Below are 25,626 nucleotides of genomic sequence, written 5' to 3'. Positions count from 1 at the left end.
CACCCACACTGTGACATCTCCACGACCCCGCATGCAATCTCCACCATGGGTTACTGCTGGGCTCAGGTCTGCTGTAAAACGCAAGCGTGATCTATATAGTGTGTACAAAAAATATCCGACAGCAGTAAATCATGCAGCTTATAACCGACAAAGGAATGCTGTAAAGCACCTGTCTCGGCAAGCACATCGTCAATATATACGCTCCATCCAAGCATCACTAACGTCACCGAATCGACCTACACTCTTTCAGTTTGTGCGAGCACAGCGGCACACTTCCGGCCGTGTCATGCCCCAAACGATGATAGCATCCGACGGTACGGTCGCCACGTCCCCCAAGAGCATAGCTGATATTCTGAACACTCAGTTCACCTCATTTGGGCTGGCTGATGATCCTTCGTGGCGCATTCCCCCTTTTGCCCCAGTCGCCTTTCATATCTGTTCCGTTCCGTACAATCACTGTCCACGGCTGTCAAGAAGCGGCAACTTAGAAAGATGGCGTCGGTTCGAGATGGCATGGTAACCGCGCACGTGCCGTGGTCCATGACTTGCTCATGTATGCACGCAAATGCAAGTCACAAACTCACAAAGATCGTCTTTGCATTTGGAGAAAATATCTTCGACTCTCTTTGGAGGTTGGCGAGGTTTGCCTAATCTTTACTTGATTGCGATGCCGGTATGTCCTCTCAATAATTAGAACAAAGAGAGCTGATGATCGCTTCATTGCTGAGCAGAAGTAACAATCAACTCTCCTCATGTCCTCAGTGCCAAAGGCAGACGGCTGCAATTCCACAACGAGCATTTCACGATGATGGAAACAATAATCGTGTACTAGTACACACTTGGACCATTTGGTCATCCCTATTCTAGCCGCTAGTCCGTCCAGCAAGCAGATATTGACTATTACGATAAGTACAACTGCGTGAACGAGGGCTCACCAAGCAAATTCAATTCAAGACGTGACTCCAGTCAAGAATTAGGGTCTTTACTCGAGAACTTCACAAATACAGGTCAAGGCACCCCACAAAACTGATAGATGGCACGAACGAAAGACAAATAGGCTAGACAAAGTGTCCCAAGTGATTGAAAACAGCAGATCTACCAAATAAGACAGCTACATGTGCCTAAACAACGATTCCCATACAGTCCGAAGTAGTATCAGGCAGAATGAAAGCCTTGGAAGTGCACAAATACAGCCATGACCGCCACAAAAATTGGACGACCGCCACAAAAAAATTCTCATTGCTCTACCTCCTTGAAGGGTGAAAGTTACCAGTTATCCTATAGCGATGTCAGTTTATGCCTGTTGGAACCCCCCACAGCCCGCACGAAATACCTTTCAAATAATTCCAGGATGCAATTGCAGCTCCAGACAGGACGAAGAAGAACACCGTGAAAAATAACGGCAACGATGCCCAAACTCTCGGGAAACGGCTGAAGTCTTCCTGAAGATGTTAACATTGAATAGCCATCGATTACCAGCGTGGTTTGGTGACTTTAGAACTGTTTTGAGACTTAGAACGAAGCGATATCTCAAATTTGATGGAATTGTTACCTGTCAAATGCGTGGGCGAGCAGGCCAGCTGACTGGTTATGCATGAACATGCATGAGCATGCATTGATTTTTCAGGGTTCACGTGCAGAAAACTAAGTTGCCGCGATCCAAGTGCAGCTAACAGCCGTGACATGTCACTACGTTTCAAGTTCGGAAATATCTGAAGCGCCTGAAATGTGGAAAGTCTCCCGGCTCAGATGGGATCCCGAATGAAGTGCTGCAGTCTCTTGCACCATCAATAGCCTATCCTCTCGCCATTATTTTTTTTAAATATGTCATTTCGAACTGGTACATTCCCACAGGATTGGAAATCCGCCATCGTGACACCGCTTTACAAGAATAAAGGCTCCCGTGCTTGCCCGGCAAACTACCGCCCCATCTCTCTGCTGCGCACAGTTTCCAAACTTTGTGAGCGTATTGTATTCGATTCCCTCTACCTGCACATCGCTCCGGCTCTCTCACCAGCTCAGTCGGGATTCTGCCGTGGTGACTCAACTCAATACCAGGTGACTCGACTTGTCCAAGACATAGCGACAAAGAGGAACTGTGGGGAGCACGTGGGAATGGTGTTTTTCGACTTGGCTAAGGCATTCGACACCGTTTGGCATCGTGGCTTACTTGCCAAGTTGGAGGTCACCTTCCGGGTGGAGGATGCTGCCTTGCGTTGGATATCCTCGTATCTGTCTGCTCGTTCTCAGGCTGTTCGCTTGTCCTATTTCTTGTCTGATCCCCTCCCTGTAACGTCTGGAGTGCCCCAAGGTTCCATTCTGGGTCCTTTGTTATTCTTGCTTTACGTTAATGACCTACCTTCAGTTGTCCCCGATGTTAGTTTGTATGCGGATGACACTGGCCTTATCTGTTCTGATTCCTCCCCTGCACAATTACTCTTTACCATGCAGCATCGCATCAACAGCACTGTCATGTGGATGCAAACGTGGAAACTCCAGCCCAATATAGACAAGACAGAAGCCATGTATATTTCTTCATCCCCTCCTGATCAACCATTATACTTCCCTGACTCGACTATGCCTATCCGTGTTGTTACTCAGCACAAACATCTAGGTGTGATGTTTGACTGCAAACTCTCTTGGGCTGCACATGTCAACTGTGTATGCAAGCGAACCAGTTCAGCATAAGGGGTACTACAACCACATTGCACTCATTTGCCCATCCAGCGTAAACTATTATTTTATCAGTGCTATATTCTCCCTATATTCGACTATTGCGATACCGCTTGGTGTGGCCTTTCTGACACAACTCTGAACCAATTAGAAGTCCACCATAGATTTACACTTAAAATTCTTTACAACAAGGATCGATGTTTTCCTTCGGATGCCCTTTATCGACTTGCACACACTTCTCCTCTCTCCGTTCGTCATAAGCACCATCTCTGTACACTGGTTCATAAAATATTTCTTCATAAAACCCCTTCACACATGATGAAGTACAATTGGTTTTCGACAAACTCAACCCGTAACGCGCTCATCCTGCCTCTTGTTAATGGCACAAGGATTCAGAGAATCCTTCAGTAGTCTAGACATTTGTCTTCACCATGCGGTCTGGCCTTTCGGTGTTCTTTTGCAATGAATAATAACAGGGTAGTCTGTGTAGTTTTCCTGTGGATTCCCGGTGGATTTTAGAATTGAGATGTGCTAGACGCATCAGAATTCAGAGATTGTGTAGGTACTGGAACGAATCGAGCAAAAACGGATGGGCTCGTGCGAGAAATTGAGAGTTTGAATGCATGCTTTCAGAGCGTGATGAAGGCAAGTAACTTAGTTACGTAATCATGGTAATGAAGGCGCCTAGGCAGCGCGCCACGCGTACGCATGCACCCATAATCACAGTTGCATACTCTTGCCGTTATGGACTCTTGGTAGTAGTACTAGTAGTCTACAGTCAGTACAGACTAGAATTAGCGCCTTGTGGTGACAAGGTGACTCATTTTCGGATTTTCTTCAATCTCTCCCGGCCCTGCCTTTGGCCCTTTGGCGTTTGTAAAAATAATGTAGTTCAATTAGTCATGTACATGATCACTGTAGAAACAGTTTTTTTCTCTTTCAGATACTGATAGTAAAAGCAAGTATTCATTTTACCCATAGTATTAGCGACCTAGATAAGTTTACTGCTGCTCCATTTCGATAGCACGGATACAACGTCAGTCGTGTTGAGTGCTGTGAAGAAAGCGGTCATGTGGTGCCGCAATCCAGTGTTTCTACCTAGCGACGAGGTTGGCGATGAACGCGATCAGCTACAAGATGTTGAACAGCGCAAAGCTGAATGTGCCGCTAACTCTTCAAAGCAAGAGTCGGACGAACAGGACGAAGTGGCCGCATCGGGTGGGACTGAGCCCCAAGCTGAAAGGCGACCGAGTCAGGACAGTACGAATGTGGTGAAACCCCAGTTTGCATTGGCCAACAAGGATAGAAAGAACCTCTGGGCGAAAAAGAAGTCCGAGGCTATAAAAGTGTACTTTACTGAAGATCATCCGAAACGTGATCGAGTGCTACCCATTGCCAGCGAATGGAGCCAACATTGTAGTATTTCATTCGTTGAAGTGACAGATCGAAGCGACTCGGAAGTGCGAGTGTCTTTCAAGGAAAAGGAGGGCTCGTACTCCCGTGTGGGGACGGATGCACTGAGGGTAAGTCATGCCACAGTTCCCGTGTGCAATAATGATACGTGATCATGTATGCATACATACAAGCAGGTACAGTCACAGTGTTACCAAGTGCCCTCTACCCCCATCCGTATTGCCCAGTGCCATTTTGCGGAATTTTTCAGCGTTTTCCGTACTCGTTTTTTCAGGTCAATATTCTCACTGATTATTAGTGTAATTTGGAAAAAAAACAATACACACAGACTTGCACATGCATGTCCATTGTCACACCGGCTGCACTTGCTGAATTTCCTGTAATTTCTCACCTGTATACTTCCTCCGCTAAGCAAAACTTCGTTGCATTTTTACACTTCAGTCCAAACTCCAAAGCATTCTATGACTACCAAAACACTTCGCCGAGTGGAAAACAAAAACGCTTTTTCCGGCATAATTCGATTGAAATCCGTACTGCGGACAAAACATCTTTTTTCCGTAAAAATACGGACAAATACGGGCAGTGGTAACACTGCAGTCATGTAGAGTTGTGCCCAATGAGGGACGCTATCACCCTCAGATGTCTTCTTTGCTTGTGCTCTTTGAACTCTTCATCAGGCGCGTGCACCGGGTCAAAAAAAGGTGGTTTCCAAAAAGTTCCGACCCCCATTTTGCAATAAGCTACTGACTGGATAAGGGAAGGACTTGGTGGGTGTCCAGTGTTGATTGGCGATCGCCACCTTTGTTTTATAAAGGGGCAGTGCGTGGACAGAGTTTCCACCGACAATTCTCGTCATCATAGAGTGTGCCAACGTCGGAAAAGTCATAATCTTCACCAAAAGTCAATCTTTTTGCAGCGGGCTCGTCATCAGTTTCGTCCTCTATTGTGAAACTTGGCTCGTCACAGTCTTGAACTTCAACTTGGCTGCTGCCTTCAGCAGTGCCGGTGGCGGAAGAATCCGACTCTCCGTCAGAAATTTCACGCTGTTTTTTTCCCAGAGAGCCGACAAAGTCTTCTGCTGAAAACTCATTGCCTTTGTCCTCAAAACCACAAACCTGAACAGTAATTTTACTAACAACACAAACAGCCGCTCGTACTCCAGTCCAAGACCAAAGCACCCACTTCAAGACCAAGATGAAAACACTGGTTTCCACTTTGGACATACATACATGTACAGGCGCGTGCTCGGCGATGGGCACGGGGGGGCACGTGCACCCCCCAAACATTTTCAATCTGGGTAATTGCAATTGTAATGTATGCAAATATGCTCTAAAATTCAAGAAAGGTTGCAAACAAATTGCAGAAAATTGCCGAGGGGGGGGGGGGGCTCCCCTCGGCTCCCGTGCACCCCCCTAGTTGGGGGGCCGAGCACGCCCCTGATGTACATGTATGCGACATGCCTACTGTCCACGCTTTGTCTTTGATGTCCTTGCACAAGCACAGTACACTGACAGTCTGTACAGCGTAGTCGAGTCCAGCAAAAAATACTGTATTTTCATCGCGCGTGAGTGGACATGTCACTAGCGCCGGTACCGTAGACTAGTGGCTGTGCCTGAACGCAACGTTACGTATAGCTCAGTTAGCTACGTACTGTCATGGACATGGAAATCCGGTCGATTGACCGGGGCCGGCGCCCTCAGCGCGTACAGAACGCTGCGTGAAGGGCACATGTTGATTCGATGCGACTATCACGCTGCAGCGCATAAATTGCATGTGTGTACCGCTTATCCACGGCTGCATGGCCAGCACCCTGGGGCCGCTAGACGTGCGACCGGATTTCCATGTCCACAACAGTAGGTCGAGCGCCAGTCACGTAGATGCATGCATTACGCACACTGTGACACTCTCTCTGTCTCTCTCTCTCTCTCTCTCTCTCTCTCTCTCTCTCTCTCTCTCTCTCTCTCTCTCTCTCTCTCTCTCTCTCTCTCTCTCTGTACAGCGTAGTCGAGTCCAGCAAAAAATACTGTATTTTCATCGCGCGTGAGTGGACATGTCACTAGCGCCGGTACCGTAGACTAGTGGCTGTGCCTGAACGCAACGTTACGTATAGCTCAGTTAGCTACGTACTGTCATGGACATGGAAATCCGGTCGATTGACCGGGGCCGGCGCCCTCAGCGCGTACAGAACGCTGCGTGAAGGGCACATGTTGATTCGATGCGACTATCACGCTGCAGCGCATAAATTGCATGTGTGTACCGCTTATCCACGGCTGCATGGCCAGCACCCTGGGGCCGCTAGACGTGCGACCGGATTTCCATGTCCACAACAGTAGGTCGAGCGCCAGTCACGTAGATGCATGCATTACGCACACTGTGACACTCTCTCTGTCTCTCTCTCTCTCTCTCTCTCTCTCTCTCTCTCTCTCTCTCTCTCTCTCTCTCTCTCTCTCGTTCACCTTCCCCGGCATGCGCGTTTTCAGATTCCTAAAGATGAGTGCACGATGAACCTTGCTGTGATTGACAAGTCAACTGTACTCCACGAATTTGGTCACGTGCTTGGTCTACTGCACGAACACCAGTCACCCATCAAGGGCATTGTGCTCTGGAACGTGCCCAAGGTGATGGCAGAGTTCACGGGGTCACCAAACTACTGGGATGAGGAGCAGATCCAGAGACAAATCCTGGAACCGTTCAAGGCGGATGATGTTACAGGCTCTACATACGACATGCAGTCCATCATGCACTATAGGTAAGTGTCTCCATGTAACTCAATGCTTTACTTTTTATATTTCAGGTGTAATCCTGATAATTCGAATCTCCAAATGCCAGGAAAAATCTTCTGATTATCCGGACATTCTAATTATCCAAACATGAACCCACAACACAATATGTATGTCAAAATGCTCCCATGTTCACGTAGAGTTGCGCTATGGACCTTAGATACAGATTTCACGGATACTGAACTGACCAGCACAGCCTGCTCATGCAAACTGAACTGATCATTACAGTGTATAGTGAACTTCGAATTACACTTTGCTTACTTCGAATTATCAGCACAAATCCCACACATTTTCTATGAAAGTGAAATCCGTGGAACTTCGAATTAACCGGACATGTCCGGTTCGAGGTTCGAATTATCAGAAAACTTTATGTGGGAATCGAATTGACAGAAATCAATCCTGGAAACACTTCTAATTAAGCGGTATGTTCGAATTAAGCCATATTCGAATTATCAGGATTCCACCTGTAAATAAAAAAATGAAGTGCTGCACTGTGTATTTCAGTATAAAAAATAAAATAAAGAATGGACTTGGATGGAGAGCCAAGGATAAATTTATATTAAATATAAAATGGACCAAGTAACTACGAGTTACGCTATAATTATAATGTCCACTAACACCACCAGGTACGAAACAATCAGCTCACGACACTGACCGACGGTACTGACGTCCTACAACTAACTAGCCGTTTAGTAACTGGTGGTGTTAGTGGACATTATAGCGTAACTTTTACATGTAGTTCCTTGGTCCATTTTTTATTTAATATATATTTATCCTTGGCTCTCCATCCGAGTCCATTCTTTATTTATTTTTTTATTTTATTTTTCTTTCTGAAATACACAGTCCAGCGGGGAACGGAATGGGAAGACTGAACCAATGGGGAGACATGACTATAGAGCGGGAAACCGGCGCAGCGTGTTGGTGAATTGGGCCTACCTCCTCCGACCATGGGTGGTGATTTGGGCCTACCTCCCCCGACCATGGGTCTCGGGATCAGCGGCAGGACCAAGCACCATATAGGCTGGATTAAGTTCATGCTTCGAGGTGAAATCATACTAAATATATTGGTACTGAATCTTCGAACAACTAGCTGTTTCAATCGTGTTCTTTATTATCAGCAGGGCTCTTAGTGTCTGGTTGAACAGATTGCGGTGAAGTCAAGTATTAGTAAGTGAAAGCATTTGCCAATCGGCTAAAGGCATCGTAGTGGGAGTTCAGTGCTAAAACCAAGTTCTTGACTCGATGCAAGGATGAACATATTATTATATTTATAACATATTAGTAAAACAGAGAGGTTTCAGGCTGTCCAAGAGTTTAAAAAAACACTTTTTCAGTTCTCTTATTGTTTGTTTAACTTATTAGTAGTTTGATTTCTTGACTTCTGTCCGTGTTCTGTACGTAAACTGTTGGTTGTCGTGCACAGATTTCCTAAAGGGTTGATATTGAGCATTGATGGGAGGCCGACACAGGATTCTGATTTTCCCGTGATATCAGAGCTTTCACCGACGGACAAACTCGTTGTGAGGAAACTCTACGGTCCTCCTGGCACAAAGCCAGCACCACCAAAGGAAGAACCGCAGACTCTGCCTGAAGATGCTGACAAGTCAAAGAGTAAGATTACCCTCCCTTTTAATAAAACATTCATCTCCATTCCTGAGACAACTGCTGGCGACTGCTGGCACTAAGAATAACCCAGTTAACCCAGAGCTCAGATTGATTGGCTGAACTGATCCCTATGCGGTCAAGTCAACAACAAGGCATGTCTATATCGGCACAAAGCATCCAAGGCAGCGTCTTTTAACTGCGAGACGGGGGCTTTCCACAAAGGCAGATGACTTTGAGGCAAACCAGACAGAATTCTGGCACTCTCTGTTTTGCAGTTTATAGCACTACAGGATGGTCAGGTTCAGCCATTGAGCAGCAGCAGCAGCAGCACTGCTATTTTTTGAAACTTTGACAATAGGCACTGTCTTCAAAATCCCTTGCTTAGCATGAATGAGATCTTACGCACTAGCTGCGCATCGCTCAATGCTGGTTTAGTGCGCTGAGCTGTGAATCATTGATATTTGCAGTAGAAGCACTTTCCGTTGCAATGGCCGTAAATCGTCCCAAGAAGTTTTTGTTTCGCTGGCCTATGAACTGAACATCTTACAAAGGCATTGATGGGGGAAGTGTCCCTATATATACAATTTTGTAATGTGTTTGTGAATTTGCTCCTACGTGCCTGATATTCATGAGTCTATGATGTCACACAGTCCCTGTGCACATGGTAGAACAAAACAGCTGGCTGCATCACCGCGGCTTGATAGAGTATATCAGCTGCTTGCTCAATTCCGTACGTACGATATCAACATGCTGATTGACTGCATCGAACCAGGACTGGAGCTTTGCGAGTGATTCGCACCAGTCTCGGAGAGATGCCATAAGGCCCAACTTCCTATTATTTTGCACTTTGCTGTTTCCTCTAGATCACATCAGCCCTGGAGAGGAAATGAAATTCACGTTCACAAGTGATCCAAAAGAAAAAAGAAAGTACACAATCGAGGTATGTGTGTGATAGATGTGTGTTTTCATGGGGGGGGGGGGGGGAGGGGGAGAGAGAGAGAGAGAGGTAGGGAGGAAGGGAGGGAGAGAAAGAGAGAGAGATGTGCTTCTAGACGTTCTGGGTACTTCCTCCGCGTCATTAAAATTGTCCCTACCCAGAGCGATTTTTCGAATTTAATTTGTCCACTCGAAGGGCAAAGAAATCAGCTAGAAATTGAGGCAGAGCATTGTCGACGGACCAAGCTTTAGTTTGTGACCTCCCGCTTCGCTGCACTTGCAGCTAAGGTTGACGTCTTCATCAGAGTTTGAGGCAGACCCTTCAGCACGGGCGTTCAAATTCAGGTCTAGAAACTTCGTTTTCATGCGATCCATGCCTCCAGGTGGCAGGCGATTAGGGCAAAGTAGCAATTTTTCAAGTACACTGCAACGACCTTCCAGCGAGATAGGGTAAGCAGTTTCGCAACTTCTGTCCTTGGCAAACGCTTTACTGATGTTGTTGGTGTTTTCAGACCTACTACATTCCCAGCAACATGCGCCACACGTAGCGCATTTTAGGAATTTGAGAACACTTTGTCCTTGCCATCGTCAACTTCAGAATTTAGAATTCAGGAGAGATACCAGGATTATTATACCCAAGCTTGCAGTCTTGATATATGCACACGGGAAAAATGTGGGACGGCACTAAAACCAGAAAAAAACGATACGCGCTCTGGGGCGGAATAGTGAGGAGAGCAATGGATTTGTTTGGTGCAGAAGAGAGCTCCGACAAAGTCTGAGACCACCACGGCTTCAGTAAAACGTAGACATTGCGCAGGAAGGGTCGCATTAATGTTCGAACACAGAAAACAGCGATTCTGACTGTCTGACTAAGACGAGAAACTCACAAACATTGCGATGTGCGAAGCGACAATTTTAATGACGCGGAGGTAGTACAAGTTAATTCCGATAAAAGAGTCCCGTCAGCTTTGAAAACTAGGTTATGGGTGGATAAAACCATGGTTATATGGAGAAGTTCAGCCCGACCTGCACCTACAGTCACTCCTGCCCGGACAGTTTAACAACCTCATTGAATGACGGGATGCAGCATGCATTTGGGACTGCGGAAATGTACGCTGCCAAGGCGGAATATCGTCATGAATGCGCATGTGGGATATGTACGCTGCCAAGGCGGAAAGTTGTGGTGCGTTCACGTGTCAAACAGGCTGGCCCGGCCAGGAGGTTTCTCGACTGCCTTCACTCAGGGTCCCAGTCAGTTTCTTGGATGTATGTAAACACACTAGGAATGCCCGCGACCCCAGATGGAGGCGGAATAGCTCGCTTTCCGGGTCTCATGCGGGTGAGAAATGAGCATTGCATGTGCAACCGTTGGGGGGGGGGGGGGGGGCGTTAAAGGTGTGTTCTGGACGATTTTCCGGTGTTTGTTGTTTTAACTGCTTAGACGACTGGCGATGAAGCTGACCTGGCACTCACCCTGTATGGTCCTGACATTGAAACACGTTTCATCGCTGCAGCCACTGATGGTGGTGAGGATGGTAACCCGCGTGTTGTGCACCCTCTTCTCCCCGCCAAGACCTACTATATTGTGATCAGGGCCTTTGCCAAAGGCGGAGCGTTTGCGCTGAGGATATCGACGGTTTTTCTAAATATCAAAGATTGTACGAACTTAGACGTTGCGACTTCGGCGGCTATCAACATGAAGTCAGTCAAGTCAGTCAAGTGTCAAGTTCGGCAAGAAGCGTGTGTTTCTAGTTGGAACAATCAACTTCATCAAATATTGTATTATTTATTTTATGGCTCAAATCTGAGTCAAAGGTTATTCTAGTACTTGAAATAGGTATATTCAAAAAGATTTTTCCAGATCTTTTGTTGACAGTAGACCAAGAGTGCTGTCCAGCGCTGTGGAGATTTTCCTAGTACACCGTTGGTCGTGTAGTTGCAGCATAGCTGAGGTGACCGACTGGGTTTACTGTGTTTGCCTTGACGAATGAGTCTTGCCGCCAGTATGCAGCCTTGCATGTGTCATAGACGAGAATGTGTATGTGGGTAGGTAGACGACTGATCACTGCTGCCAAGGCCAAGGTCAAGGGTTGTCGTCCCCGTGCTACACATGTTACATGTTGGCTCTCTGTTTGTCTTCACCTGGACGCATGTACAGTTATTAAACCTGTCAAGGCGACCACTCGGATAAGGCGACCACCTGTCCCAGGAGATCACTGCAGCCAGGACCAAGGGATGCTATTTCCAGTCAAATGCCACTGGGATAAAGAGACCACCTTGCTACAGAGACCCCACTTTGAAAGTCCCTTGAGCAGTCGACTAGACAAGTTTCACTGTATCATCATCTTCAGCCAATGTTTGGTTTCCTTCTATGTAGATACATGCAGATTAAGCCAGACATCTCACTTACAATAATGTTCCAAGTGCCAGTTGAGTTCTAATACGTTCACCATGCATGCATACCATGACATGAAAATATAAATGTGTCTCCGTGCTCGCCATGTTATTTTATATAGAAAGAAAGCAAACACAGCAATCATGGCAAAGCGGAAAATAGATTTTTTTTACAGAAAGTGATCACAGTACAAGTATACCTGTTGTATAGGGCATGCACAAGGCGTTAGGGCATCGAAGTGGGCTAGCCAAAATCCGCACACACTAAGTAGTTTATTGCTCATTATGTAGCATATACTGTAACACGTGTAGTTTTCCTCACTGTTTATTTCTATTGCATGATTTGCATCAGGAGATCCCCTCGACAGGCCATCGCCTCTGGGAGATCCTTTAAATAAAAATACTTCTTTGAAGTAATTATAAATAAAATAGTTAGTTGATGATAATGTAACTATGGATGTAGCATTCGTAGGCCTTGACGGATTATGCTAGCATAATTTTTCGCATAATTCCTTCCAGAATCGAATAATCGCATAATTCGAGGCAAATTGCATACGAATCGCATAAAATTGTAATAATCCGCCTGTTCGCATCAAATTCCATACAGTTGAACATGTTCTACAAGTACAAGTACAAGTAGATGCACTAGGATAGTAGGAAGTAGGTTTACGACTCCCTTGGCCTTGATGATATGTCCAGTCCACTACAATCAGTGATGGTCGTAGCCAGGTCGGACGATGCATTGACCCCGTTGAACTTTTGCTACTAGTACTACAGTACAACCTACTCTACAAAAAAATTCCCTTGTTATTTTGCACAGAACCATTTTGCATTAGCAGCGTATGTGAGCATAATGCGGCATAATATGGTAACTTTTACCATAAAAACAGCATAATTCTGCAATTTTTTCAGCAATGCGAAAAGCATAATTTCACGAAAATATTAGCATAATCCGTCAACAAGATGGTCAAGGCCTAAGCATTCGACGCATCACCCAGTGCACACTAGTCACAGAGCAGCACGCATCACCGTTGTTACAATAGCTTCACGCCTAAATAGGCAATCATCATACAACTGATAATGGTTCAATAGTGCTCGCGTCCTTAAGGGGGCACATCACCCAAAAATTCGCTGAAAAATCGAATTTGTAAATTCATATTGAGTGCTACGTCAGTTGAAAGAGCATGAATAGCTGCAAATTCTCTGAAAACTGTGTCCCTATCTGACCAGCCGTTCAAGAGTTATGGCCGAAAATGTGCCCTTGCAAGGAAAGATTTTTTTGTCGCATGCTGTCATTTGTCCAAAAAAGTCCAAAAAATCACGTTAAAAAACCACGTATTGGGCTGCACGGCGGCGGGCGAAGCCCGCCGCCGTGCAGTAGGACTTTTGCCAGCACCCTCGTGACGTTCCAGATATGTGGCTTGATTATTGTAGTTGACGTTGATTTAGTGACTTTGGCAAGTTTGAGTCGTGTCAAGAAGTCAGGTAGGATTCAGTACTAGGCAGTAGTGAAACGTTAGTGGCAGTCTTTGCCGGTTTCTGAGGGCATCCTGGATTTGGTGTGCAGCGCTGTGGAAATGGCTTGCTGTGGAGGTCCCAGCACTGGATGTTGTATCAAAGGTACGACCTCGTAGCACGTGCCAAACCTAAAAAAATTCAAAAATTGACTTGGGTCTGTGGGAGTCCGTGAAAGAACGCCCACTCGTTCCGTTGTGACAGATTCCAGGGCCACGTTGAGGGGCCGTACCCCACCACCCATGGCTGCTTCTGGACTTGTTTTAGGTTTGGGTCCCGCGCACGGACAGAATGGGCACGAAAATGTGAAAAAAATGTAAATGCATTTGTTTGGCTCCTGGGTGGCTCGCACACCGTAGCACTATGCCGGAAATTTGAGTTTTTCCGGCCTGGAAAGCCTGTCAGTGAGGCGCAAGAACTTGTAAATCATGTCCTGAGGGCCAGCATAGTGGCAGGAGTGTGTGGTCAAAATTTCACTCAAATCCACTGAGAAACACCAAAGTTACGGTCAATTGAATGCCATATGAAATTTTTGGGTGATGTGCCCCCTTAAGGGGGCACATCACCCAAAAATTCGCTGAAAAATCGAATTTGTAAATTCATATTGAGTGCTACGTCAGTTGAAAGAGCATGAATAGCTGCAAATTCTCTGAAAACTGTGTCCCTATCTGACCAGCCGTTCAAGAGTTATGGCCGAAAATGTGCCCTTTTTTCCGCGAGTTTCCCCTGGGACAGAAAATGTCACTTCATAGCTGTGTGCCACAGTGTGGTGTAGACCAGGCTGAATAGTGCCTAGTCACTAGTGGCGGTCAGGATTCCAAGCTGTTGAATGGTGCGTTAGTTGCCATGGCTTTTGCTACTTTTCACCAGTTGTAGTCTTCGGGGTGCTAAGTCGAATGGTCTTGCGCTAAATCCATCAGCGTTCCCTTTTTTCCCTAAATCCCAGCGTGATTTAACCCTAGTATCTCTGAATTGTCGCTCTGTTGTCAACAAGTTGTCTGAGCTCTGCGTTATTGCCGAATGTGCTAAGCCTGACATAATCTGCCTAACAGAGACGTGGCTCTGTCCCTCGAACCCGCTCTCACTGTCAGGCTATATCTGCATCCGCAGAGATCGACCTCCGGAAGACAATCGGTAAGCACATTGTAGCCGTGGGTATGGGGGTGTTGCCGTACTTGTCCGTTCGGACTCCTTTCCTTACGTCTCCCCTCGTGCCGACCTTCAACGCCCTGGCTGCGAGTCTGTGTGGCTTGAACTTGGCTCCCCCTCTACTCAATCTCAGAATCACATCTTACTATGCTGCATGTATCGACCACCCTCACAGAGCACAATGCAATTGTCGTACTTTTGTGACATGTTTGTTGAGGCATTACAGTCAGTCTGTTTAGATTCTTATGATCTGTTAGTGACTGGCGATTTCAACGCCCACAACTCAAGCTGGTGTCCCACCGAGTCTACCTCGAAGGCTGGTGATCTCCTTAGCACAGTATTTGCTGCTCTTGGGCTCCACCAGATGGTTGACTTCCCCACTCATTCCTCGCCTAATGGCTCTGTTTCGTGTCTGGACTTGGTGATCACCAACCGACCACGCCTCATGCGCTCAATTGATCAAGCACCTCCCTTGGGTATGTCTGACCATATACAGATTGTTTGCACTTTATGTTACGCCCCTATTTCGAACTACTTCCCCAACTCTTCCACTGGTCCTCCCTCTTCACTGTATCGCTTCAAACAAGTACCTTCGCACCTTTGGCAATTAATCAACGCTGATTTAGCTGGCTACAACTGGTCCTCTCTGAACTCGTACACTGATGTTAATGACGCACTTCATCACTTTGATTGTGAGCTCCAGTCCGCCTTCCGTCGTCACCTCACCTCATTCGGAGCCACCCACACTGTGACATCTCCACGACCCCGCATGCAATCTCCACCATGGGTTACTGCTGGGCTCAGGTCTGCTGTAAAACGCAAGCGTGATCTATATAGTGTGTACAAAAAATATCCGACAGCAGTAAATCATGCAGCTTATAACCGACAAAGGAATGCTGTAAAGCACCTGTCTCGGCAAGCACATCGTCAATATATACGCTCCATCCAAGCATCACTAACGTCACCGAATCGACCTACACTCTTTCAGTTTGTGCGAGCACAGCGGCACACTTCCGGCCGTGTCATGCCCCAAACGATGATAGCATCCGACGGTACGGTCGCCACGTCCCCCAAGAGCATAGCTGATATTCTGAACACTCAGTTCACCTCATTTGGGCTGGCTGATGATCCTTCGTGGCGCATTCCCCCTTTGCCCCAGTCGCCTTTCATATCTGTTCCGTTCCGTACAATCACTGTCGACATGTCACTACGTTTCAAGTTCGGAAATATCCGAAGCGCCTGAAATGTGGAAAGTCTCCCGGCTCAGATGGGATCCCGAATGAAGTGCTGCAGTCTCTTGCACCATCAATAGCCTATCCTCTCGCCATTATTTTTTTAAATATGTCATTTCGAACTGGTACATTCCCACAGGATTGGAAATCCGCCATCGTGACACCGCTTTACAAGAATAAAGGCTCCCGTGCTTGCCCGGCAAACTACCGCCCCATCTCTCTGCTGCGCACAGTTTCCAAACTTTGTGAGCGTATTGTATTCGATTCCCTCTACCTGCACATCGCTCCGGCTCTCTCACCAGCTCAGTCGGGATTCTGCCGTGGTGACTCAACTCAATACCAGGTGACTCGACTTGTCCAAGACATAGCGACAAAGAGGAACTGTGGGGAGCACGTGGGAATGGTGTTTTTCGACTTGGCTAAGGCATTCGACACCGTTTGGCATCGTGGCTTACTTGCCAAGTTGGAGGTCACCTTCCGGGTGGAGGATGCTGCCTTGCGTTGGATATCCTCGTATCTGTCTGCTCGTTCTCAGGCTGTTCGCTTGTCCTATTTCTTGTCTGATCCCCTCCCTGTAACGTCTGGAGTGCCCCAAGGTTCCATTCTGGGTCCTTTGTTATTCTTGCTTTACGTTAATGACCTACCTTCAGTTGTCCCCGATGTTAGTTTGTATGCGGATGACACTGGCCTTATCTGTTCTGATTCCTCCCCTGCACAATTACTCTTTACCATGCAGCATCGCATCAACAGCACTGTCATGTGGATGCAAACGTGGAAACTCCAGCCCAATATAGACAAGACAGAAGCCATGTATATTTCTTCATCCCCTCCTGATCAACCATTATACTTCCCTGACTCGACTATGCCTATCCGTGTTGTTACTCAGCACAAACATCTAGGTGTGATGTTTGACTGCAAACTCTCTTGGGCTGCACATGTCAACTGTGTATGCAAGCGAACCAGTTCAGCATAAGGGGTACTACAACCACATTGCACTCATTTGCCCATCCAGCGTAAACTATTATTTTATCAGTGCTATATTCTCCCTATATTCGACTATTGCGATACCGCTTGGTGTGGCCTTTCTGACACAACTCTGAACCAATTAGAAGTCCACCATAGATTTACACTTAAAATTCTTTACAACAAGGATCGATGTTTTCCTTCGGATGCCCTTTATCGACTCGCACACACTTCTCCTCTCTCCGTTCGTCATAAGCACCATCTCTGTACACTGGTTCATAAAATATTTCTTCATAAAACCCCTTCACACATGATGAAGTACAATTGGTTTTCGACAAACTCAACCCGTAACGCGCTCATCCTGCCTCTTGTTAATGGCACAAGGATTCAGAGAATCCTTCAGTAGTCTAGACATTTGTCTTCACCATGCGGTCTGGCCTTTCGGTGTTCTTTTGCAATGAATAATAACAGGGTAGTCTGTGTAGTTTTCCTGTGGATTCCCGGTGGATTTTAGAATTGAGATGTGCTAGACGCATCAGAATTCAGAGATTGTGTAGGTACTGGAACGAATCGAGCAAAAACGGATGGGCTCGTGCGAGAAATTGAGAGTTTGAATGCATGCTTTCAGAGCGTGATGAAGGCAAGTAACTTAGTTACGTAATCATGGTAATGAAGGCGCCTAGGCAGCGCGCCACGCGTACGCATGCACCCATAATCACAGTTGCATACTCTTGCCGTTATGGACTCTTGGTAGTAGTACTAGTAGTCTACAGTCAGTACAGACTAGAATTAGCGCCTTGTGGTGACAAGGTGACTCATTTTCGGATTTTCTTCAATCTCTCCCGGCCCTGCCTTTGGCCCTTTGGCGTTTGTAAAAATAATGTAGTTCAATTAGTCATGTACATGATCACTGTAGAAACAGTTTTTTTCTCTTTCAGATACTGATAGTAAAAGCAAGTAATCATTTTACTAGATAAGTTTACTGCTGCTCCATTTCGATAGCACGGATACAACGTCAGTCGTGTTGAGTGCTGTGAAGAAAGCGGTCATGTGGTGCCGCAATCAAGTGTTTCTACCTGGCGACGAGGTTGGCGATGAACGCGCCTGCGATCAGCTACAAGATGTTGAACAGCGCAAAGCTGAATGTGCCGCTAACTCTTCAAAGCAAGAGTCGGACGAACAGGACGAAGTGGCCGCATCGGGTGGGACTGAGCCCCAAGCTGAAAGGCGACCGAGTCAGGACAGTACAAATGTGGTGAAACCCCAGTTTGCATTGACCAACAAGGATAGAAAGAAGCTCTGGGAGAAAAAGAAGTCCGAGGCTATAAAAGTGTACTTTACTGAAGATCATCCGAAACGTGATCAAGTGCTACCCATTGCCAGCGAATGGAGCCAACATTGTAGTATTTCATTCGTTGAAGTGACAGATCGAAGCGACTCGGAAGTGCGAGTGTCTTTCAAGGAAAAGGAGGGCTCGTACTCCCATGTGGGGACGGATGCACTGCCGGTAAGTCATGCCACAGTTCCCGTGTGCAATAATGATACGTGATCATGTATGCATACATACAAGTAGGTACAGTCATGTAGAGTTGTGCCCAATGAGGGACGCTATCACCCTCAGATGTCTTCTTTGCTTGTGCTCTTTGAACTCTTCATCAGGCGCGTGCACCGAGTCAAAAAAAGGTGGTTTCCAAAAGGTTCCGACCCCCATTTTGCAATAAGCTACTGACTGGATAAGGGAAGGACTTGGTGGGTGTCCAGTGTTGATTGGCGATCGCCACCTTTGTTTTATAAAGGGGCAGTGCGTGGACAGAGTTTCCACCGACAATTCTCGTCATCATAGAGTGTGCCAACGTCGGAAAAGTCATAATCTTCACCAAAAGTCAATCTTTTTGCAGCGGGCTCGTCATCAGTTTCGTCCTCTATTGTGAAACTTGGCTCGTCACAGTCTTGAACTTCAACTTGGCTGCTGCCTTCAGCAGTGCCGGTGGCGGAAGAATCCGACTCTCCGTCAGAAATTTCACGCTGTTTTTTTTCCCCAGAGAGCGGACAAAGTCTTCTGCTGAAAACTCATTGCCTTTGTCCTCAAAACCACAAACCTGAACAGTAATTTTACTAACAACACAAACAGCCGCTCGTACTCCAGTCCAAGACCAAAGCACCCACTTCAAGACCAAGATGAAAACACTGGTTTCCACTTTGGACATACATACATGTACAGGCGCGTGCTCGGCGATGGGCACGGGGGGGCACGTGCACCCCCCAAACATTTTCAATCTGGGTAATTGCAATTGTAATGTATGCAAATATGCTCTAAAATTCAAGAAAGGTTGCAAACAAATTGCAGAAAATTGCCGAGGGGGGGGGGGGGCTCCCCTCGGCTCCCGTGCACCCCCCTAGTTGGGGGGCCGAGCACGCCCCTGATGTACATGTATGCGACATGCCTACTGTCCACGCTTTGTCTTTGATGTCCTTGCACAAGCACAGTACACTGACAGTCTGTACAGCGTAGTCGAGTCCAGCAAAAAATACTGTATTTTCATCGCGCGTGAGTGGACATGTCACTAGCGCCGGTACCGTAGACTAGTGGCTGTGCCTGAACGCAACGTTACGTATAGCTCAGTTAGCTACGTACTGTCATGGACATGGAAATCCGGTCGATTGACCGGGGCCGGCGCCCTCAGCGCGTACAGAACGCTGCGTGAAGGGCACATGTTGATTCGATGCGACTATCACGCTGCAGCGCATAAATTGCATGTGTGTACCGCTTATCCACGGCTGCATGGCCAGCACCCTGGGGCCGCTAGACGTGCGACCGGATTTCCATGTCCACAACAGTAGGTCGAGCGCCAGTCACGTAGATGCATGCATTACGCACACTGTGACACTCTCTCTGTCTCTCTCTCTCTCTCTCTCTCTCTCTCTCTCTCTCTCTCTCTCTCTCTCTCTCGTTCACCTTCCCCGGCATGCGCGTTTTCAGATTCCTAAAGATGAGTGCACGATGAACCTTGCTGTGATTGACAAGTCAACTGTACTCCACGAATTTGGTCACGTGCTTGGTCTACTGCACGAACACCAGTCACCCATCAAGGGCATTGTGCTCTGGAACGTGCCCAAGGTGATGGCAGAGTTCACGGGGTCACCAAACTACTGGGATGAGGAGCAGATCCAGAGACAAATCCTGGAACCGTTCAAGGCGGATGATGTTACAGGCTCTACATACGACATGCAGTCCATCATGCACTATAGGTAAGTGTCTCCATGTAACTCAATGCTTTACTTTTTATATTTCAGGTGTAATCCTGATAATTCGAATCTCCAAATGCCAGGAAAAATCTTCTGATTATCCGGACATTCTAATTATCCAAACATGAACCCACAACACAATATGTATGTCAAAATGCTCCCATGTTCACGTAGAGTTGCGCTATGGACCTTAGATACAGATTTCACGGATACTGAACTGACCAGCACAGCCTGCTCATGCAAACTGAACTGATCATTACAGTGTATAGTGAACTTCGAATTACACTTTGCTTACTTCGAATTATCAGCACAAATCCCACACATTTTCTATGAAAGTGAAATCCGTGGAACTTCGAATTAACCGGACATGTCCGGTTCGAGGTTCGAATTATCAGAAAACTTTATGTGGGAATCGAATTGACAGAAATCAATCCTGGAAACACTTCTAATTAAGCGGTATGTTCGAATTAAGCCATATTCGAATTATCAGGATTCCACCTGTAAATAAAAAAATGAAGTGCTGCACTGTGTATTTCAGTATAAAAAATAAAATAAAGAATGGACTTGGATGGAGAGCCAAGGATAAATTTATATTAAATATAAAATGGACCAAGTAACTACGAGTTACGCTATAATTATAATGTCCACTAACACCACCAGGTACGAAACAATCAGCTCACGACACTGACCGACGGTACTGACGTCCTACAACTAACTAGCCGTTTAGTAACTGGTGGTGTTAGTGGACATTATAGCGTAACTTTTACATGTAGTTCCTTGGTCCATTTTATATTTAATATATATTTATCCTTGGCTCTCCATCCGAGTCCATTCTTTATTTATTTATTTTTTTATTTTTCTTTCTGAAATACACAGTCCAGCGGGGAACGGAATGGGAAGACTGAACCAATGGGGAGACATGACTATAGAGCGGGAAACCGGCGCAGCGTGTTGGTGAATTGGGCCTACCTCCTCCGACCATGGGTGGTGATTTGGGCCTACCTCCCCCGACCATGGGTCTCGGGATCAGCGGCAGGACCAAGCACCATATAGGCTGGATTAAGTTCATGCTTCGAGGTGAAATCATACTAAATATATTGGTACTGAATCTTCGAACAACTAGCTGTTTCAATCGTGTTCTTTATTATCAGCAGGGCTCTTAGTGTCTGGTTGAACAGATTGCGGTGAAGTCAAGTATTAGTAAGTGAAAGCATTTGCCAATCGGCTAAAGGCATCGTAGTGGGAGTTCAGTGCTAAAACCAAGTTCTTGACTCGATGCAAGGATGAACATATTATTATATTTATAACATATTAGTAAAACAGAGAGGTTTCAGGCTGTCCAAGAGTTTAAAAAAACACTTTTTCAGTTCTCTTATTGTTTGTTTAACTTATTAGTAGTTTGATTTCTTGACTTCTGTCCGTGTTCTGTACGTAAACTGTTGGTTGTCGTGCACAGCTTTGCTAAAGGGTTGATATTGAGCATTGATGGGAGGCCGACACTGGATTCTGATTTTCCCGTGATATCAGAGCTTTCACCGACGGACAAACTCGTTGTTGGGAAACTCTACGGTCCTCCTGGCACAAAGCCAGCACCACCAAAGGAAGAACCGCAGACTCTGCCTGAAGATGCTGACAAGTCAAAGAGTAAGATTACCCTCCCCTTTAATAAAACATTCATCTCCATTCCTGAGACAACTGCTGGCGACTGCTGGCACTAAGAATAACCCAGTTAACCCAGAGCTCAGATTGATTGGCTGAACTGATCCCTATGCGGTCAAGTCAACAACAAGGCATGTCTATATCGGCACAAAGCATCCAAGGCAGCGTCTTTTAACTGCGAGACGGGGGCTTTCCACAAAGGCAGATGACTTTGAGGCAAACCAGACAGAATTCTGGCACTCTCTGTTTTGCAGTTTATAGCACTACAGGATGGTCAGGTTCAGCCATTGAGCAGCAGCAGCAGCACTGCTATTTTTTGAAACTTTGACAATAGGCACTGTCTTCAAAATCCCTTGCTTAGCATGAATGAGATCTTACGCACTAGCTGCGCATCGCTCAATGCTGGTTTAGTGCGCTGAGCTGTGAATCATTGATATTTGCAGTAGAAGCACTTTCCGTTGCAATGGCCGTAAATCGTCCCAAGAAGTTTTTGTTTCGCTGGCCTATGAACTGAACATCTTACAAAGGCATTGATGGGGGAAGTGTCCCTATATATACAATTTTGTAATGTGTTTGTGAATTTGCTCCTACGTGCCTGATATTCATGAGTCTATGATGTCACACAGTCCCTGTGCACATGGTAGAACAAAACAGCTGGCTGCATCACCGCGGCTTGATAGAGTATATCAGCTGCTTGCTCAATTCCGTACGTACGATATCAACATGCTGATTGACTGCATCGAACCAGGACTGGAGCTTTGCGAGTGATTCGCACCAGTCTCGGAGAGATGCCATAAGGCCCAACTTCCTATTATTTTGCACTTTGCTGTTTCCTCTAGATCACATCAGCCCTGGAGAGGAAATGAAATTCACGTTCACAAGTGATCCAAAAGAAAAAAGAAAGTACACAATCGAGGTATGTGTGTGATAGATGTGTGTTTTCATGGGGGGGGGGGGGGAGGGGGAGAGAGAGAGAGAGAGAGAGAGAGAGAGAGAGAGAGAGAGAGAGAGGTAGGGAGGAAGGGAGGGAGAGAAAGAGAGAGAGATGTGCTTCTAGACGTTCTGGGTACTTCCTCCGCGTCATTAAAATTGTCCCTACCCAGAGCGATTTTTCGAATTTAATTTGTCCACTCGAAGGGCAAAGAAATCAGCTAGAAATTGAGGCAGAGCATTGTCGACGGACCAAGCTTTAGTTTGTGACCTCCCGCTTCGCTGCACTTGCAGCTAAGGTTGACGTCTTCATCAGAGTTTGAGGCAGACCCTTCAGCACGGGCGTTCAAATTCAGGTCTAGAAACTTCGTTTTCATGCGATCCATGCCTCCAGGTGGCAGGCGATTAGGGCAAAGTAGCAATTTTTCAAGTACACTGCAACGACCTTCCAGCGAGATAGGGTAAGCAGTTTCGCAACTTCTGTCCTTGGCAAACGCTTTACTGATGTTGTTGGTGTTTTCAGACCTACTACATTCCCAGCAACATGCGCCACACGTAGCGCATTTTAGGAATTTGAGAACACTTTGTCCTTGCCATCGTCAACTTCAGAATTTAGAATTCAGGAGAGATACCAGGATTATTATACCCAAGCTTGCAGTCTTGATATATGCACACGGGAAAAATGTGGGACGGCACTAAAACCAGAAAAAAACGATACGCGCTCTGGGGCGGAATAGTGAGGAGAGCAATGGATTTGTTTGGTGCAGAAGAGAGCTCCGACAAAGTCTGAGACCACCACGGCTTCAGTAAAACGTAGACATTGCGCAGGAAGGGTCGCATTAATGTTCGAACACAGAAAACAGCGATTCTGACTGTCTGACTAAGACGAGAAACTCACAAAAATTGCGATGTGCGAAGCGACAATTTTAATGACGCGGAGGAAGTACAAGTTAATTCCGATAAAAGAGTCCCGTCAGCTTTGAAAACTAGGTTATGGGTGGATAAAACCATGGTTATATGGAGAAGTTCAGCCCGACCTGCACCTACAGTCACTCCTGCCCGGGCAGTTTAACAACCTCATTGAATGACGGGATGCAGCATGCATTTGGGACTGCGGAAATGTACGCTGCCAAGGCGGAATATCGTCATGAATGCGCATGTGGGATATGTACGCTGCCAAGGCGGAAAGTTGTGGTGCGTTCACGTGTCAAACAGGCTGGCCCGGCCAGGAGGTTTCTCGACTGCCTTCACTCAGGGTCCCAGTCAGCTTCTTGGATGTATGTTAACACACTAGGAATGCCCGCGACCCCAGATGGAGGCGGAATAGCTCGCTTTCCGGGTCTCATGCGGGTGAGAAATGAGCATTGCATGTGCAACCGTTGGGGGGGGGGGGGGCGTTAAATGTGTGTTCTGGACGATTTTCCGGTGTTTGTTGTTTTAACTGCTTAGACGACTGGCGATGAACCTGACCTGGCACTCACCCTGTCTGGTCCTGACATTGAAACACGTTTCATCGCTGCAGCCACTGATGGTGGTGAGGATGGTAACCCGCGTGTTGTGGACCATCTTCAACCCGCCAAGACCTACTATATTGTGATCAGGGCCTTTGCCAAAGGCGGAGCGTTTGCGCTGAGGATATCGCCGGTTTGTCTAAATATCAAAGATTGTACGAACTTAGAAGTTGCGACTTCGGCGGTTATCGTCATGAAGTCAGTCAAGTCAGTCAAGTGTCAAGTTCGGCAAGAAGCGTGTGTTCCTAGAACAATCAACTTCATCAAAGATTGTATTATTTATTTTATGGCTCAAATCTGAGTCAAAGGTTATTCTAGTACTTGAAATAGGTATATTCAAAAAGATTTTTCCAGATCTTTTGTTGACAGTAGACCAAGAGTGCTGTCCAGCGCTGTGGAGATTTTCCTAGTACACCGTTGGTCGTGTAGTTGCAGCATAGCTGAGGTGACCGACTGGGTTTACTGTGTTTGCCTTGACGAATGAGTCTTGCCGCCAGTATGCAGCCTTGCATGTGTCATAGACGAGAATGTGTATGTGGGTAGGTAGACGACTGATCACTGCTGCCAAGGCCAAGGTCAAGGGTTGTCGTCCCCGTGCTACACATGTTACATGTTGGCTCTCTGTTTGTCTTCACCTGGACGCATGTACAGTTATTAAACCTGTCAAGGCGACCACTCGGATAAGGCGACCACCTGTCCCAGGAGATCACTGCAGCCAGGACCAAGGGATGCTATTTCCAGTCAAATGCCACTGGGATAAAGAGACCACCTTGCTACAGAGACCCCACTTTGAAAGTCCCTTGAGCAGTCGACTAGACAAGTTTCACTGTATCATCATCTTCAGCCAATGTTTGGTTTCCTTCTATGTAGATACATGCAGATTAAGCCAGACATCTCACTTACAATAATGTTCCAAGTGCCAGTTGAGTTCTAATACGTTCACCATGCATGCATACCATGACATGAAAATATAAATGTGTCTCCGTGCTCGCCATGTTATTTTATATAGAAAGAAAGCAAACACAGCAATCATGGCAAAGCGGAAAATAGATTTTTTTTACAGAAAGTGATCACAGTACAAGTATACCTGTTGTATAGGGCATGCACAAGGCGTTAGGGCATCGAAGTGGGCTAGCCAAAATCCGCACACACTAAGTAGTTTATTGCTCATTATGTAGCATATACTGTAACACGTGTAGTTTTCCTCACTGTTTATTTCTATTGCATGATTTGCATCAGGAGATCCCCTCGACAGGCCATCGCCTCTGGGAGATCCTTTAAATAAAAATACTTCTTTGAAGTAATTATAAATAAAATAGTTAGTTGATGATAATGTAACTATGGATGTAGCATTCGTAGGCCTTGACGGATTATGCTAGCATAATTTTTCGCATAATTCCTTCCAGAATCGAATAATCGCATAATTCGAGGCAAATTGCATACGAATCGCATAAAATTGTAATAATCCGCCTGTTCGCATCAAATTCCATACAGTTGAACATGTTCTACAAGTACAAGTACAAGTAGATGCACTAGGATAGTAGGAAGTAGGTTTACGACTCCCTTGGCCTTGATGATATGTCCAGTCCACTACAATCAGTGATGGTCGTAGCCAGGTCG

At 46.3% G+C, this 25,626-nt stretch overlaps 2 protein-coding genes across 2 annotated transcripts; both read left to right on the top strand.

Annotated features, from left to right (window-relative positions):
* Window positions 1–767: 767 nt before the first annotated feature.
* LOC135809826 (uncharacterized) lies at window positions 768–11,413 on the top strand. The gene is made up of 5 exons (XM_065323255.1): window positions 768–4,196; window positions 6,567–6,835; window positions 8,290–8,477; window positions 9,335–9,411; window positions 10,849–11,413. The coding sequence occupies exons 1-5, from the start codon at window positions 3,744–3,746 to the stop codon at window positions 11,230–11,232; spliced, it is 1,371 nt and encodes a 456-aa protein (XP_065179327.1). The 5' UTR covers window positions 768–3,743; the 3' UTR covers window positions 11,233–11,413.
* Window positions 11,414–14,109: 2,696 nt separating this feature from the next.
* On the top strand, window positions 14,110–24,483 carry LOC135809825 (uncharacterized). Its single transcript, XM_065323254.1, has 5 exons — window positions 14,110–18,167; window positions 19,641–19,909; window positions 21,363–21,550; window positions 22,405–22,481; window positions 23,945–24,483. The coding sequence occupies exons 1-5, from the start codon at window positions 17,709–17,711 to the stop codon at window positions 24,305–24,307; spliced, it is 1,356 nt and encodes a 451-aa protein (XP_065179326.1). The 5' UTR covers window positions 14,110–17,708; the 3' UTR covers window positions 24,308–24,483.
* Window positions 24,484–25,626: the final 1,143 nt, after the last annotated feature.

This window comes from Sycon ciliatum, chromosome 2, assembly GCF_964019385.1.
Source record: "Sycon ciliatum chromosome 2, ocSycCili1.1, whole genome shotgun sequence".
NCBI classification, from domain to species: domain Eukaryota; kingdom Metazoa; phylum Porifera; class Calcarea; order Leucosolenida; family Sycettidae; genus Sycon; species Sycon ciliatum.
This window is presented reverse-complemented; position numbering and strand designations above follow the sequence as displayed.

Coding starts and splice junctions, on each gene's coding strand:
- LOC135809826 (XM_065323255.1), top strand. CDS start 3,744: ATGTGGTGCCGCAATCCAGTGTTTCTACCTAGCGACGAGGTTGGCGAT. Junction 8,478..9,334: donor AGATGCTGACAAGTCAAAGA/GTAAGATTACCC, acceptor TGTTTCCTCTAG/ATCACATCAGCCCTGGAGAG. Junction 9,412..10,848: donor AAAGAAAGTACACAATCGAG/GTATGTGTGTGA, acceptor TTAACTGCTTAG/ACGACTGGCGATGAAGCTGA.
- LOC135809825 (XM_065323254.1), top strand. CDS start 17,709: ATGTGGTGCCGCAATCAAGTGTTTCTACCTGGCGACGAGGTTGGCGAT. Junction 18,168..19,640: donor TGGGGACGGATGCACTGCCG/GTAAGTCATGCC, acceptor GCGCGTTTTCAG/ATTCCTAAAGATGAGTGCAC. Junction 22,482..23,944: donor AAAGAAAGTACACAATCGAG/GTATGTGTGTGA, acceptor TTAACTGCTTAG/ACGACTGGCGATGAACCTGA.